The sequence below is a fragment of the Balaenoptera musculus genome, chromosome 18 (assembly GCF_009873245.2).
Source record: "Balaenoptera musculus isolate JJ_BM4_2016_0621 chromosome 18, mBalMus1.pri.v3, whole genome shotgun sequence".
NCBI lineage: Eukaryota > Metazoa > Chordata > Mammalia > Artiodactyla > Balaenopteridae > Balaenoptera > Balaenoptera musculus.
Window position 1 is genome coordinate 77322613 of NC_045802.1, and position 16038 is coordinate 77338650.

General features: G+C 50.0%; 1 protein-coding gene and 1 long non-coding RNA gene across 4 annotated transcripts in view; one reads left to right on the forward strand and one right to left on the reverse strand.

Annotated features, from left to right (window-relative positions):
- The window catches only part of RAB20 (RAB20, member RAS oncogene family), a 33932-nt gene extending 25727 nt beyond the window's left edge, over positions 1-8205 (reverse strand). Inside the window, exon 1 of the mRNA XM_036831173.1 lies at positions 7775-8205. Within this exon, the coding sequence (XP_036687068.1) occupies positions 7775-7946 (172 nt within the window). The 5' untranslated portion in view covers positions 7947-8205. The remainder of the gene's footprint in view (positions 1-7774) is intronic.
- Positions 8206-8322: 117 nt separating this feature from the next.
- Positions 8323-15493, forward strand: LOC118883979. 3 transcript variants are annotated; one of them, XR_005017154.1, is made up of 4 exons: positions 8323-9469; positions 12760-12884; positions 13601-13723; positions 15030-15493. It is a non-coding gene; the product is annotated as an uncharacterized LOC118883979 (long non-coding RNA). The 3 variants fall into 3 exon arrangements; XR_005017153.1 differs by lacking the exon at positions 15030-15493 and adding an exon at positions 14101-15001; XR_005017155.1 differs by lacking the exon at positions 15030-15493 and adding an exon at positions 14101-15001 and having other exon boundaries at positions 13636-13723.
- The last annotated feature ends 545 nt before the right edge of the window (positions 15494-16038 follow it).

Below are 16038 nucleotides of genomic sequence, written 5' to 3' on the forward strand. Positions count from 1 at the left end.
TTTTTTGGAACCGAAGATGAACAAGAATTATAAATCAATAGTCCTTATACCCAGACATAACTATAATTCGAAACATACATGCACACCCTATGTTCATAGCAGCACTATTCACAATAGCCAAGACATGTAAACAACCTAAATGTCCATCAACAGATGAATGGATAAAGAAAATGTGGTACATATATACAATGGAATACTACTCAACCATCAAAAAGAATGAAATAATGCCATTTGCAGCAATATGGATGGATCTAGAGATTATCATACTAAGCAAGGTAGGTCAGAAAGAGAAAGACAAATACCATATGATATCACTTATATGCGAAATCTAAAATATGATACAAATCAACATATCTACAAAACAGAAAGAGACTCACAGACGTAGAGAACAGACTAGTGGTTGCCAAGGGGGAGGAGGGGTGGGGAGGGAAGGATTGGGAGTTTGGGATTAGCAGAGGCAAACTATTATAAATAGGATGGATAAGCAACAAGGTCCCTATAGCACATGGAACTATATTCAGTATTCTGTGACAAACCATAATGGAAAAGAATATGAAAAATATATATATGTGTGTGTGTAACTGAGTCACTTTGCTATACAGAAGAAATTAACACAACATTGTAAATCAACTATACTTCTATAAAAAATTTTTTTAAATAAATCAATAGTCTTCATCTTTGTTTTCAGCACTTGGAAAGTACTGTGCCACTTCCTTCTGGCCGCCATGGTTTCTGATGAGTTATCTGCTGTCATTATAATCTTTTTTCCTCCTTTGACTGCTTTCAAAATGTTTTCCTTGTCTTTAGTTTTTGGAGTTTGGGTTTCTTTGGGTTTATCCTGTTTGTGATTCTCTCGGCTTCTGGAATCTTCAGGTTTATGTATGTTGCCAGATTTGGAAAGTTTTCAGGCATTATTTCTGCTATTCCTTTTCAGCCCCACCCTCTCTCCTCTCCTTCCAGGACTCCAATGACACCATGTTAGATCTTTTATCCATAGGTCCCTGTGGCTCTGTTCATTTTCATTCTATTTTCTCTCTGTATTTCAGATCAGGTGAACTGATGGTTCTATCTTCCAGTTCCTGGTTTCTTTCCTCTCTCTCTCCTCCATTCCCTCACTGAGTCAATCCACCAAGTCTTTTATTTTGGTTGTATTTTTTCAGCTCAGAAATTTCCACGAGGTCTTCTTTTGATCTATTTTTCTGAGCCTCTCTATTTTTTCTCATTTGTTTAGTGCGACCATAATTGCTCACTGAAGCATTCTTGCGATGGCGGCTTTGAAGCCTTGGTTGGATAACTCTGACATCTCTGCCATCTTGGTGCTGGCATCTATTCATTGTCTTTTTGGATTCAGTTTGAGATCTTCCTGGTTCTCGTGTGATGAGTGATTTCTGATTGGAACCTGGACATTTTCATACTGGGTTATGAGACTCTGGGTCTTACTTAAACCTTGCATTTTAGCTGGTTCCCTCTGACATCAACTCGGCATGAGCTGAGGGGCCAGGCAGGCACTGCCCCTTTTCTGGCAAACGCCCAAGTTTCCCACGTAGCCTCCCGTGGCACCATGAAGTGGGGCGGGGGGGGCTTGTTACCACCTGCCGGACATGAAAGCCCGCCTCCCTAGCAGGCCTTCTCCAACACCCCCTAGTGGGGGAGTTGGGGTGCCTCATTACCGCCAGGCAGGGGGGAAGCCCTGGTTCCTGCAAGGCCTTCTGGGTGGGTGTGGGTCCAGTTTTTTCCTGTGTGTCGGCTAGAGTACAGCAGTTAGTGTCTAAAAGGTTTCTGTCTTACTGTGCTACCTCTTTCCTGGTCCTCTGGTGAGAGAGTAGCCTTTTTTGTCTTGTTTTGTCTGTAGCCTTTGGCATTTCTAAATTTCTGGCTTCTTGAGCTCCACGTCTGGGATACATGAGGCAAAAAGAAAACCCAGGGAGCTCACCGCTGGGTCAGTCTTTGGATCCCGAGGTCCCTGGGCAGTCTGTCCTCTTCTCTCTATCTTTCAGAGTCTTCTTATGTTTGTTTTATATATAATACCCCAAAGTTTTTAGCTGTAATTAGTGGGAAGAGGAGGGGAAAGTACTTCTGCTCCAGCTTCCCAGAAGCAGAAGTCCCAGTGTGTTATTCTTCATCTCTAAATAGACTTGTAATGTATCGAAGTCAAAAGAGATAAGAGTCTCTAAAGAGTTGTTTCAAGGGCACATATAATTAACATCGGGAACCAGTATTTCCTCACCAGGCATACACTGGCCTATTTTTGGCTGCATTATAGGGCCCATGACAATGACATTTTTACACTGATTTTATCATTCAGAGTCAATACATCATTAAGACAATAAAACTGCAAACTTCAGCCTCTCCAAATTGTTCCCATTGCTTTCAACAATTTCATCCAGCAAAACTTAGCTTAAAAAGAAAATACTGCAGAGTAAAATGCTAGAGTCTGTGGAGAACATAAAAATGAATACAACCCAAACTTCCCTCCAAGAGCTTGTAAGTCAGAGGAAAGACAAACGGGTAACAAAACAGATAAAAGGCAGAACACAGTAAGGCACACCAGGTCACGTGGTAGTATAGTCTGGAGCAAGCAGAAATCTGGTCCTACCATGACTGCTTCACAAAGTATGTGACATTGGAAGACGGGACAAAATTCAAGTTGGGGATCGCCAGGAGAGGGGACAATCCCGGAGAGAGAGATGCCACAAGCAAAGGTGAAAACAGAGGGGGACAGGGCACGTGTGACAAATTCCAAACAGCACCTTTGGCTCAGCCCTGAGGCACCTGACTCCATAACAGGAGGACAAGAGGAAAGGGGCCGGGAGAGTCTGTCATCACAGTGACGAAGTCCTCATTCTAAGAATAAAAACTCCTTTAAACTCATGTATGTACACATGTGCGCATGTGTGTAAAATTTCTTTTTCACAAAGAGGGAAGTTCTGTGAAGTCTCAGCGAAGTGAGAGGGGTTCAATTAGGAATCATAAAGTTTCTATTTCTCCTGTGAACTTAAAGACAACAAAGCATGGAATTATCGCCCAGAGACATTAACATGACCCAGGTATTAGTTCACAAATGTGGTGGACCTCAGTTAGTTAAAGTCTCCCGAATCGCACCACACTAGTGAGCCTTAAATACCTCCGCCCACCCACCCCCAGGATTCCCGGCACCTCCTCCAGGGGGACTCCGGGCGGACCTCCCAGCACGTGCAGCTGCACCCTGGCAGCCTTTGTCCTCTGAGATCTCTCAGTACAATGGTTCTCTGTCCACCCTGCTGAGCCCCGACAGTAGATTTTCTTCCACCTACCCTAATACCCACATTCATATTCAGGTCACTGTTTTTGCTCAAGAAAGCAGAGGAATTCTACAAATGACGCCTTGACCCCAGAGGGTGCCCATTCAAAATCTTCAGTAGTGCTAAAGATGTGACCCACCCACAAAGAGGTGGACCACCCACAAAGATGTGGATTACCCACAAAGTTGTGGACCACCCAAAAAGATGTGGACCACCCACAAAGTTGTGGACCACCCACAGAGACACTGACCCACCTACCAAGACATGGACCACCCACAAAGATGTGGACCACCCACAAAGATACTGACCCACCTACCAAGACATGGACCACCCACAAAGATGTGGACCACCCACAAAGATACTGACCCACCTACCAAGACATGGACCACCCACAAAGTTGTGGACCACCCACAGAGACACTGACCCACCTACCAAGACATGGACCACCCACAAAGATGTGGACCACCCACAAAGAAGTGGACCACCCACAGAGACACTGACCCACCTACCAAGACATGGACCACCCACAAAGATGTGGACCACCCACAAAGAAGTGGACCACCCAAAGAGACACTGACCCACCTACCAAGACATGGACCACCCACAAAGATGTGGACCACCCACAAAGATGTGGACCACCTACAAAGATGTGGACCACCCACAGAGACACTGACCCACCTACCAAGACATGGACCACCTACAACACAGGCTTTGCAGGCTTAGCTTCCAGATCCCAAACCTAATCTAAGATTTATTTCCAAGAACTGTTTTTCAGTAGGAGCCCAGGCTAATCTTAAATCCAGGCCCCACCCTCCCCCAGTCTAGCTCTGAGTGGACACCCAGGAGAAATCTGAGAGCTGCGTGTCTAGTTTAACTGAACCAGGGGTCTCCTCAATCCCTAAATGCTAAACTCTTCGGGGTGTTTCTAAAACTACAGAAAGACTTTTAGAAAAGTACTTTCCTTTTTACGTGACCTAAACCAGGAGTCAGCAAACTATTTCTGCAAAGGGCAAAGGTGAATGTTTTTGTCTTTCTGTGCTCTACGGTCTCTGCTGCAGCCACTCAGCTCTGCTGCTATAAAACACGGGGCGGGCGGGGCGCCAATAACACTACGTAGGGCAACGGCGAGGCCCAGGTCAGCCCCCAGATCTGCAGAAAGGGGAGGTCATCCACCAGATGCCCCGTGTCACACCAATCCTGCTTGTCAGGATTAGGACCTCATAACCCACTCAGCAGCTGCACTAATAAACGAAGAGAGCCAGCGAAAATCCGAGCCCTCCACCGCTGGCTCCGTGCACACCTTGCACGGCCTGTCCACCCACTTCTGCGCCAGCCTCGTGAGGCTAAACACGCAGCCCTCGCAGGCCGGTCCAAAGCGTCAAGGGTCGGCAACTCCGCGGCCCCGGGCAAAGACGGCTCTTCTCCAGGCGGGTCCACAACGCTGCCGCCTCTTCCAACCTGAACGGACCCCACTTCCGACACAGCATCCCCACCATCCCCCGGATCCAGGAGCAGCTGCCTAGAAGCGGGGCCGGGGCTGCGGCTTCCACGCAGAGCAGGAGGAGGATGACCGGGGCTCGTGGTCCCCAGATGGACGGCCCGTGTCACCTGGCATCTTCACGCACGCACCACCCCACGCCCCGCAGATGCTCCCCCAGGACAGCACAGCCGTTCACAGGATGGAGGCTGTCGGTCCTGCACAGGAGGCCCAGACCTCTCAGCTAACTTCACGGCGTGAGCCATCACATTCCCCTCCCCCGGGAACCACGATTTCACGACCCGGAACTGCAGCATCCTCTCCTGCGCTGCACTAAAGTTGTTCAAGGGAAGGATCTTAAACCAAGTGCTCTGAATCTCATCTCCCTTGGAGCCACTAAGTTTGTGGTCATTGGTTACGACAGCGGTAGGAAACTAAAACTGATACTGGGAGTTGGGATGCTGCTGAAACGAATGGAGAAGTGGCTTTGGAACTGGGCAACACGCAGAGCCTGGGAGAATTCGAGAAACTTGGTGGAACCAGCTCCAGCCCCATCTACCGTCACACTCCCTTGGAAGCGGTCCTGTGCCAGCTGACTGAGATAACTACCCAAGAGCCCAGCAAATCTCCTCTCCACGCTCTGGCCCACTCACCACTCCGCCGGCAGGCTTCGGGCAGCAGCCCAGAAGGACACACCAAGAGCAAAACGGCAACTCTGACACCTCACTGTCATTTTTATTATTCAACACCCTCCCACCCCACCCACGCCACGTGACCAAGAGCGGCGCTCAAAACCATGCATCCTCTAGCTGGTCCCCATCCTTCTGCCTCGGTTACAAAAATTAAAACGAACGCAACTTAGAAGACAATGTGGAATATAAAGAAAGTTTAAGGGCAAAAGGCAAACGGAGGAAAAAAGAGAGAATCCCCTAAAAGTTAAACTTCTGCATTTCCAACAAGGATTACCTAAGAGGCAAAGATTCATACCTGCCTTTCCCCTCCAAGCTGCACATAACCCCACCGTCCCTGGGGAGCCAGGCACAGAGGTGGCCTGTGTCACTGCTGACTCTGAGCCTCGGTCACCCTGAATGTGTGTACACAGGAGGTCAGCAATGTGGAGAAGGGGCCTGGGGCCCCCAGTGCCCACACTCGGGGTTCCGGGAAGAAGGCGGCAGCCCGGGCAGCCAGGAAGTGAGTCGCTGCCCGCGGGAGCCCAACAAGATACCGAGGACATCTCATCAGCCTTATTACGAAATCGTCTGGCAGTCAAGAATCCAGCTGCACCATGTCCTTGGCACCGAAGAAGAAAGTGGTTGATCGAAATTGCACTGCTCCTTCATACCTTGGATGTCAAGACGCCTGCTCTGACACCAACGGTCACCTCCTGTTCCAGAAACACCACGCCACGTGGTAAAGGCCAGCTTCTAACAGCAGCCACCACAGGGCCCTGGGTTTGGGTCCCCCAGCGCCAACCCTGCATTACCCTCTTGTAAACCAAGGACAGCAGTGAGGTCCAGCCAGTCAACCAAAGGAGCCTCAGGACCAGCCTTGTACCAAACAGGCAGACGCGTCGTGTTAACGTGGTCTGATTTCTACAGCCCTCGTTCCATCGCTACCGAATGCTTAGTGCTGGAGAGTCAGCTTAGGTAAAGGATCTTAGAGGAAATTCACTCACTCTGAAGCCTGGAGGTGAAGAATAGAGCAGGGAAGGTACACTTGTACCTGGGAGACGCTGTTTTCACAGCATGTTTTCAAATAAATTAGTCAAGATGTTAACAGCCATAACAACAAAAAAGACAGCAGCAGAGAAAGCAGGAGGGAGGGAGGAGGGGTAGACGTCCAAGAGCGGCCTTCATTAATTCAGTTTTAAAAACAAGATGAGTTATAATACTGTTTATTCAGCTGACTGGTGCACCCAAGTTGGCAATTTTAAAATTCTGGACCAGACCTTCCAGTATACATATCACTTTTTAAAGTGCAGACATTTAGGGAATTCCCTGGCGGTCCAGTGGTTAGGACTCTGTGCTTTCACTACCATGGGCCCAGGTTCAATCCCTGGTCAGGGAACTAAGATCCTGCAAGTCGCACGGCAGGAGCAAAAATAAAACAAAACAAAACAAATAAAAAACTTAAGTGCAGACATTTAAAAAGTCAGACCTTAAAGTTTCAGGCTTTCAAAAAGTCATACTCATTAAAAACGGGCCATACAATTTACAGTTTATTTACTTGCGGTATCTTATTCTTTTTCGTGGGGAAGGAAATATATTCTATTGTAACACTCTAAGGTCAGTGTAATTATTGAGTTAACAAACTGAAAGCTTGAATCAAGATCCTCTGATATACTGTACTTTTGAAAAATCACAAATATACTACACGCACTAAAAATAATTATTACCTATCTTAAAAATGCTTCTACAGACAATCACTTCAAAACCCCATAACACACATGAGCCTAGATCACGCGGCTGATAAGTGGAAAATGCAGACATGCCTGGCACTGAGGGAGGAGACCTGAGTTCTGCTTCCTACCCTCCTGCCTAAACCCTGAACTCAGGGAGTTCTGAGCCTCTGTTTTTTCTCTTGTAAGGACAGGTAATTTATACTAGCTCTGCTCACCACTCAACAAGGTTGTTGTGGATAGCAGCTGAGATCCTGTTGGTGGGAGCACTTAAATGCCTCTGGTTACCACTAGCTGGCTGGGCTGGGGTGCTCTGGTACACAAGTCCCCAGCACTCTCTGGAACCCAGGGTGTTCTCCTGGATTGTCGCTAAGATGCACCCAGTGGCTGAACGGTTTCCCAACCAGCAAAGGAGTCAAGTAAGAGGGGCCAAGGGTGGTCCCACACTGAGACTAGGGGCCTGATCCCGGAGATGCGGACACCTGCGTAGCAAGGGCCGGATCCTGTGTGGAGCAGGACACGCCTAACCTGGGGGACCCTGCCCTGGGAGACCCCGGCCCTGAGGGACCCCTGCCCTGGGGAACGCTCCTCTCCAGCTGGAAGCCCCTCACCCCTCACCTGCAGTGTCCCAAATGGAGATGTTGTAGGAGCGCCACTGCTTCAGGTAGAAGGCGCCGCCCACCGTGCTGACCGTGTCCGGGAAGCGCCGCTCCATGTACCTCTGCAGCAGCGACGTCTTGCCCACGTTCATGTCCCCCAAAAGTACGATCTTCCCGTCGGGCCTCCTCATCTTCCGGCAGGAGACACCGTTCCCTTTTTCCCGCGCCTTTCTGGCCCGTGCGCCCGGGGTGCGGCTGGAGCAGCCGGACGCCCCGAGGCTGCGCAGACCCGGGACTCGCGGAGACTCGGACTCGCGGGGGCCCCGAACTTGCGGGCACCCTCTCCTCCGGACTCCTGGGAATGCGGAAGAGGAAGCGCGTCTCCGCGCTGGGCTACAGCCTGGGACCCAGCCCGACGGCCACCTCGCGCGTCCAGACCGCGGCGGTCGGCACCAGGTCCAGGGCGCCCCGGCCCCGCCCCCCAGACGCCCGGCGCCTCGGGCCTCGCCTCGGGCCCCGCCCCCCACGTCCCTCCCGCGCCGCGCACCGCGCGCCGTGCGCCGCACCTGCCCCCCGCCCGCCCCGGCGGACCTGGCGGCTGGGCGGACCCGCGACCTTCCCCCGGGGCGGGCGGTGCTTTCCGCCGAGAAGCGATCGGAAGACTCGGGCAGGTGGGAGCGCCAGGTCGGGCACCAGGTCGGGGCGGCTGGCGGATGCAGAGCGGCGTCCCAGGAGGCGGGTCCGGGGTGGACGCAGCGCAGGGACGCGGCCCGGGCCTGCTGACCTCAGAGTCCCGCGGGGGATACGCTCCAGCCCGGCCCCCCAGGCTCTCCTCCTCCGTGGGTGCAAGTCTGGCCTCGGGGCCGGGCGCACGGAGTTTTTCTGGAGTGAGGGTCTGCGAGGACCCGTCCTCCGACTGTTAGTGATTAGGACGGAGGGGCGCTTGCTAGCGTCGTTTTTGTTTTGTTTCGTTCACTCTGGCAAGAAGACGATTATGCTGTTTTATATTTGAGAAGTGGACAGCCAACGCCACTTAAAACTTTGGAGTGAAAATTTGACTTCGGCAGTTGCAATGACGACTAACGAAATCTTTCCATCTTCCTTCTTTCATGGAGTGAACCTCGAAATGCTTCTAAACCACTCGGCCTGTGGGACTCGGTACTTATTTGAGACAATGGTGATGCTCTAGTGTGAACACCAGGGGGCGCTGTTTGCCGAGGCCGCGCCGAGTCCTCGGGGTCCCTGCAGAAGCTGGGGGCGGCGCTCTGAGACTCAGACGGGCGCGGGGTGGGCTGAGGGCGTCTCACCCGGGGAGGACCGGCCTTGCGCAACTCCTTCCTTGCTCCGTGTTTCCTGCCCCGCAAATCGGAGCTCTGCCCGCCGTTACTGCACACCCCCTCCCAAGCTTTTTACAATACCTCTCCCACCCCCTTTCCTTCCAAGTCCTTACCCTGCTTTATTTTCTCACCACTCTGTAATCGAGTTACGCTGCTCATTCTCCGTTCAGTCTCCCTCTCTGGAAAGTAAGCTGCATGAGGAAGGGACTGTTTCTGTTTTGCTCCTCACTCGGCCTGTTGAAGAGTCTCCAGCACATAATAGTTGCTCAAGAAAGCTTTGAGTCAGGACACAGTGGATGAATTCACCATCCTGGTGAGGCCAGAAGGGATTTCGGGCAAACGTCACCACCAGCCCTGCTCCACACCTCACTCCTCTGGTACTTTAAATTTCCCTAGGGACAGGGAGCGTCTTTTAAGCTAATTCTGTATCCCCCAGCTCACTAGACCTTTCTGGGCGGCTCCCTCATTCAGTAAACCTGTGGACGTGAGCCCGTGAGGGCGGGGCTTTTTGTTCCTTTCTCTGGTGTCTCCCAAGTGCCTAGAACTGGAACGCAGTCCCCGCTCGATCAGTGTGTGTTTTTTTTTTTTTGTTTTGTTTTGTTTTTTTTTAAATTTATTTATTTATTTATTTTATTTTTGGCTGTGTTGGGTCTTAGGTTCGTGCGAGGGCTTTCTCTAGTTGCGGCAAGCGGGGGCCACCCTTCATCGCTGTGCGGGGACCGCTCTTCATCGCGGTGCACGGGCCTTTCACTATCGCGGCCCCTCCCGTTGCGGGGCACAGGCTCCAGACGCGCAGGCTCAGTAGCTGTGGCTCACGGGCCCAGCTGCTCCGTGGCATGTGGGATCTTCCCAGACCAGGGCTCGAACCGGTGTTCCCTGCATTAGCAGGCAGATTCTCAACCACTGCGCCACCAGGGAAGCCCCAGTGTGTGTTTGAATAAACGTGTTGGTTTGCTGACAGCTGTCCCCACGTGAAACACTGGTGTTTTCTGAGCAGGATTTGAGAGGCAGTGCTGATCCCAGCACCTAGCCCGCTGCCTGGCACGTGACAGAATTCACTCAGCAAGTTTGTTTAAAAAAAAAATTTTTTTTTTAATTGTCCAGCACTTTGAAAAACTAAATTTAACCAGGAGAATGTCTCCATATCAAATTTCAGCCACGCCTAAAAAATGCCCTAAAGACTGATTCCTTTTCAGGAAGCAGGATTGAGGAAGAAGTTAAAAGGTTAAAAGTCTGTTTAAACTAGCCACTCTCATCCCGAGTGCAATGTTTTTTCTGCCTGCATTTAAACCACTGACCTAACAGGGTAATCCTTTTACCGATTGCTTAGATGAAAGGTGCCCAAGGCCAAGAAAATTATGTAGTTCCTTTTTTTAAAATTTCTTTATTTCTTTATTTCTTTATTTTTGGCTGCGTTGGGTCTTCATTGCTTCATTTCTCTAGTTGTGGCGAACGGGGGCTACTCTTAGTTGCGGTGCACGGGCTTCTCATTGCGGTGGCTTCTCATGTTGCGGAGCATGGGCTCTAAGGCGCGTGGGCTTCAGTAGCTGTGGCAAGCGGGCTCAGTAGTTGTGGCTCGTGGGCTCAGTAATTGTGACGCGCGGGCTTAGTTACTCCGCGGTATACGGGATTTTCCCAGACCAGGGCTCGAAGCCATGCCCTCTGAATTGGCAGGCGGATTCTTAACCACTGCACCACCAGGGAAGTCCCTGTAGTTCCTTTTTAAATAGATGCAAACTGAACAATTCTGGGACTGTCCACAGTTACAGTAAAGGAAATAAGCAAATGTGGTTGCTTCTGTTGGATTTTGCAAAGTGGCTTGGGAGTTTATAGGTACTTTGTTGTGGAACAATTCTATCTTTTAAAGTACTTTCCTCTTAAACAAACAAACAAAAAAACCCTGGCTGTCTACATGTCTTTGTCAGCAGATAGGAGTTGACGAGCTAAGCTGTAAGCCCTGACCTAGGGCTAGAGCAGTAAGAAAGACAGCCAACAAAATAAACAAGCAAAATATATAGTGTCCTAGACAGTTATTAAATGTTTGATGGAGAAAAACTGAGCAGGGAAGGTGGATAGAGAGTGAGGCCTGGGGATGGATGCAGGGGTTCAGTTTTGAACAGGATGTCTGCAAAGATGAAGTTTCTGGAGCATTAGAATGAGGTTAGGAGTTAAACATGCAGTTATCTGGAAAAGGAAGGGTTCAGGTACAGAGAGCAGTGAGTGCAAAGGCCCTGAGGCAGAAGCCTTCCTGTGGGCTCCATGGGAGTACAGAGCAGGTGAGCTGGACACCAGGCCCATGAGGAAGGGGGGCGAGTGGCCAGAGAAGGTCATTAGGGCCTGTGGTCGTGATGAGGACTGTGGCCTGTACTCTGAACCAGGTGGAAGGGTGCCCGAGGCCTCTGAGCGGAGAAGAGACATGATGTGTCCTAACACCTTCCTGCTGTGTTGAGGTGGCCATGGCAGGTGCAGGGACATCAGGGAGAGACAATGGTGGCTGGGATCAGCGTGGTGGCAGAGGAGTGATCAGCGTTGCTTACATTCTGGATGTATTTTGCAGGTGGAACGTACAGTATTTGGTGTGGATTAGACGTGGAATAAAAAGGGTAGGAGGGGGTGGGAAGGGAGAGGGATTAGGAGGAGAGGGAGGGAGGGAAAGAGAGAGGAGCCAGGAGCTAGCATCCGGACAGGCGGGTACCGCATACATCTTGCTCAGGTCCAGAGGAGCAACTGTCCGTCACTAGCGCGAGGCTCCCCGACCTCAGCACACTGACGTGTTGGACCCGATATTTCGGTTGTGGCAGGTGCCCTATGGATGTTCAGAATTGCCCTCTGGCCTCTACCTACGAGACAGGAGGAGTGACACCATCACTCCCCCCCACTGTGACAACCAATCAATGTCTCCAGGCATTGCCGAGTGTTCCCTGGGCCAAAATTGCCTTCAATTGAGAACTGCTGCTCTAGAATAACACCGATGCACTTTAGGATTTATCATTAAATGTCTTAGAGGGCTTCCCTGGTGGCGCCGTGGTTAAGAGTCCACCTGCCAATGCAGGGGACACGGGTTCTCACCCTGGTCCGGGAAGATCCCACATGCCGCGGAGCAGCTAAGCCCGTGCACCGCAACTACTGAGCCTGTGCTCTAGAACCCGTGAGCCACAACTACTGAAGCCCGCATGCCTAGAGCCCGTGCTTCACAACAAGAGAAGCCACTGCAGTGAGAAGCCCGCGCACCACAACGAAGAGTAGCCCCCGCTCGCCACAACTAGAGAAAGCCCGCACACAGCAATGAAGACCCAACACAGCCAAAAATATTAAATAAATAAATTTATTAAAAATAAATAAATAAAATAAATGTCTTAGAAGTGAACATCACTCACTAATTATTTTGAAACATATCTAATGAGATATTTATAAATATTGTGGAAATCTCCTATTTGTCCCACATAAAGTAGTGACTACTATTTATTAGTCACCTACTATGTATTGGGTTCATTACCTATAAATCTCTCAGAGTGTTAGGAACTTTCTCAGAGTCACGCAGCTGGCTCGTGGCAAAGGGCATGTGTCTAATCTTGAGGTCTTACCCTGTGCCGTGCCATCTGGGCCACATCTCCAACATTTACATCCATAAAATACTGATTCCCCTCCCTTTACTTCACATCTACAGAACCCACATCTACTTAAGAACAAAAGTGATTCATATAGAAGCTGTTGTCCTCGAAATGGTCCACCAGCAGCTGAAGATGCCCCCCTCAGGGTGGATAGAGCAGGTGGAGCTGTTATGTCCTAACAGTATGTATTCTAATATACATATATATACGCTCCTTTTCAGAGTTTTTTCCATTATAGGTTATTACAAGATATTGAAAAAAAAAAAAAAAAAAAAAAGGAATGCCCTGGCGGTCCAGTGGTTAGGACTTGGTGCTTTCACTGCCGTGGCCCGGGTTCAATCCCTGGTCGGGGAACTAAGATCCCGCAAGCCTCGAGGCGAGGCCAGAAAAAAAAATAAAAATATTGAATATAGTTCCCTGTGCTTCAATAGATTAAAAAAATTATATTTTGTTTATATGTATAACTGAAACACTTTGCTGTACACCTGAATCTAACACAACATTGTAAATCAACTATATACTTCAATTAAAAAAAAGAGAGAGAAATTAGGCAAAAAAAATCTATTGGTCATTAGTGGTTTTTCTTTGGTTAGTTGCCTATTTATAACTCGTGCACATTTTTCATTTAGGGTGCTACTATAGGTTTGACAGTCTTCAAAATTAAAAATTGGGGGTCATATGTGTATTATATGTAAATAAATTTCAAATATATATAAATACAAAACATACATAAATTATAAACATGTACATAAATTTCTATGATATAGACATATATAAAGCTTATATGTATATATTTGTTTACATAACTATGTCAACCTTGCTTATGGTGATTTTTTTTTTAAAGTGCAAGTATTTTTTATTTGTAAGTAACCAAATCTACCAACTTCTCTTGCATAGCTTCTGGCCATTTCAATATCCATCTGATCCCCTAGATTTCCTGCTAAAGGCCTGGTGTCAGCTGAGTGAAAGGAAAGAGCATGAGAAGAACTAGATTTGAAATCCAGATTGGCCACTTGTTAAGTAAGTGACTCTGGGCAAATATTCCTAATCGTCGTGCACTTTGGTTTCCTCATCTATCAAATGTGGACGATACTGTCCCTCTCGGTGTTGTTGTGACGTGTGATCCTCTACACAGGGGGTGCACAGTAAATGTCAGGTCCCTCAACCCCTCCTCTGTGGGACCCCCCCTCAATTCAACCAGCACCCCCTTGGCCAGCACCACCCACAGTCAACAGGATGCATCAGGCCCTTGGGGACTCCAACCTTACCCCAGCTTGGGCGGGAAATAGTGGGTGTTTATCGAGTCTGTTTCACTTTTCATTTTCCAACACCCGCCCCACTCCAGAGCTTCTGCTCTTCTTTCTCTTAGAATCCCCTCCATCCTCTTCCCTTCCCAGGAGTCAAGTTGATGATCTGAGGGCCAGATCCCCAGCTGTGCTCCCAGGGCTGCACCTGCTGAAAGGCTCACACCCCAACATTCCAGGCTTCGGAATCAGTGCCTCTGGACCCTTGGCAGGGCTGCTGGGGGAACCAAACTTACAGAGAGACTGTTAGGCCGAAACATCTACACACAGATTGGGGGGAGAGGGGTACCTAATTGAGAACATTGAAAAATTCCTTCAAATGCTAGAAAAGAGTAAAACAAAATATCCAAAGCTGTCATGATCGAATAACTGCTATGCCGGCTGGTAGTTTATATCAACAATCTGCCGAGACCACTTCTTAGATTTCAGAAAATATTTTCATCTAATTCAACACTGTTGCCTTCTAACAGCTCATTTTCCACTTATCGTAAAGATTATCCTAAAACTGCAAAGCAAATTGAATGGAATTTTATAGAAATGGGAGTAAAACCAATACAAACTCCCCAAATGGTAGATTTCTGACAAAAAGAGAATCTTCTAAAATATAAAGCATGTGGTGCCAGTCAGTACAGAGGGGAGATCACAGGTTCTGTCTTCTGCACCATCAGCCCGTCTTCCGCCCTCTGCAGAGACACGGCTATCCCTGCCCTCAATCACACACACCTCAGGGAAATGTCAGGATGATTCCTGCCCACAAATCACACGACGGGTCCAGGATCAGCGCTACAGCTGATCTTCCTTCATGGTTTCTTCCAAGTCATTCCATTCTTTCTACCTCGAGTCTGCTTGATCCAAATCTGGGTGATCCCATAGGTAGACCCCCAAACTGTGGCTCATCTGTTCTGTCCCGACACTGGTTGCAAGATCTCTCAGTCTGGGATGCTGGTCTTTATGTTTCTTTTCCCAAACAGACCGCAATTTCCTTGGGGACAAGTGGCTGACTTCTTTTCCCTGGTGTATAGGTTTGCCCAGGCTGCTGTAACAAGTACCACAGGCTGGGCGGCTTAAATGGCAGACGTTCATCTCGCGATTCTGGAGGCTAGACGTGCGAGATCAAGGTCGGCCCGGCTCTGTGGGGCATGCTGGTGCTGCTGGCAGAAGCCCTGTGCCCGCTGCCCTGTCACTGCCACAGCGTTCCTTGTGGGCTGAAGTCTGGACACAGGGCTGTGTGTCTTCCTGCCTCGTTTCTGTAACAGATCGGCTTGGTCTATGCTTGCCTCCTGACTGATCTTCAAGCCGGGACCTGGTCGTGGAGGACGTGTGCCCCCAGAAGGACTTTGAAGGGGCTTCAGGACGAAGAGAGAAGGGTTGGAGGGCAGCACTGCTGCCGGGCTCCGTCTTCCTCTGTGGGTGCAGGTGTGGGTGCGGCTGCAAGTGTGGGTGCGGCTGCAGGTGTAGGTGCAGGTGTGGGTGCAGGTGTGGTGCAGGTGTGGTGCAGGTGTGGTGCAGGTGTGGGTGCAGGTGTGGTGCAGGTGTGGGTGCAGGTGTGCAGTGTGGGTGCAGGTGTGGTGTGGCTGCAGGTGTGGCTGCAGGTGTGGCTGCAGGTGTAGGTGTGGTGTAGGTGTGGCTGCAGGTGTAGGTGTGGTGTGGCTGCAGGTGTAGGTGTGGTGCAGGTGTGGCTGCAGGTGTGGGTGTGGCTGCAGGTGTGGCTGCAGGTGTAGGTGTGGTGTAGGTGTGGCTGCAGGTGTAGGTGTGGTGTGGCTGCAGGTGTAGGTGTGGTGCAGGTGTGGCTGCAGGTGTAGGTGTGGTGCAGGTGTGGCTGCAGGTGTGGGTGTGGTGCAGGTGTGGGTGTGGCTGCAGGTGTGGCTGCAGGTGTGGGTGTGGCTGCAGGTGTGGCTGCAGGTGTAGGTGTGGATGCAGGTGTGGGTGTGGATGCAGGTGTAGGTGCGGCTGCAGGTGTAGGTGTGGATGCAGGTGTAGGTGTGGATGCAGGTGTAGGTGTGGTGCAGGTGTGGCTGCAGGTGTGGGTGT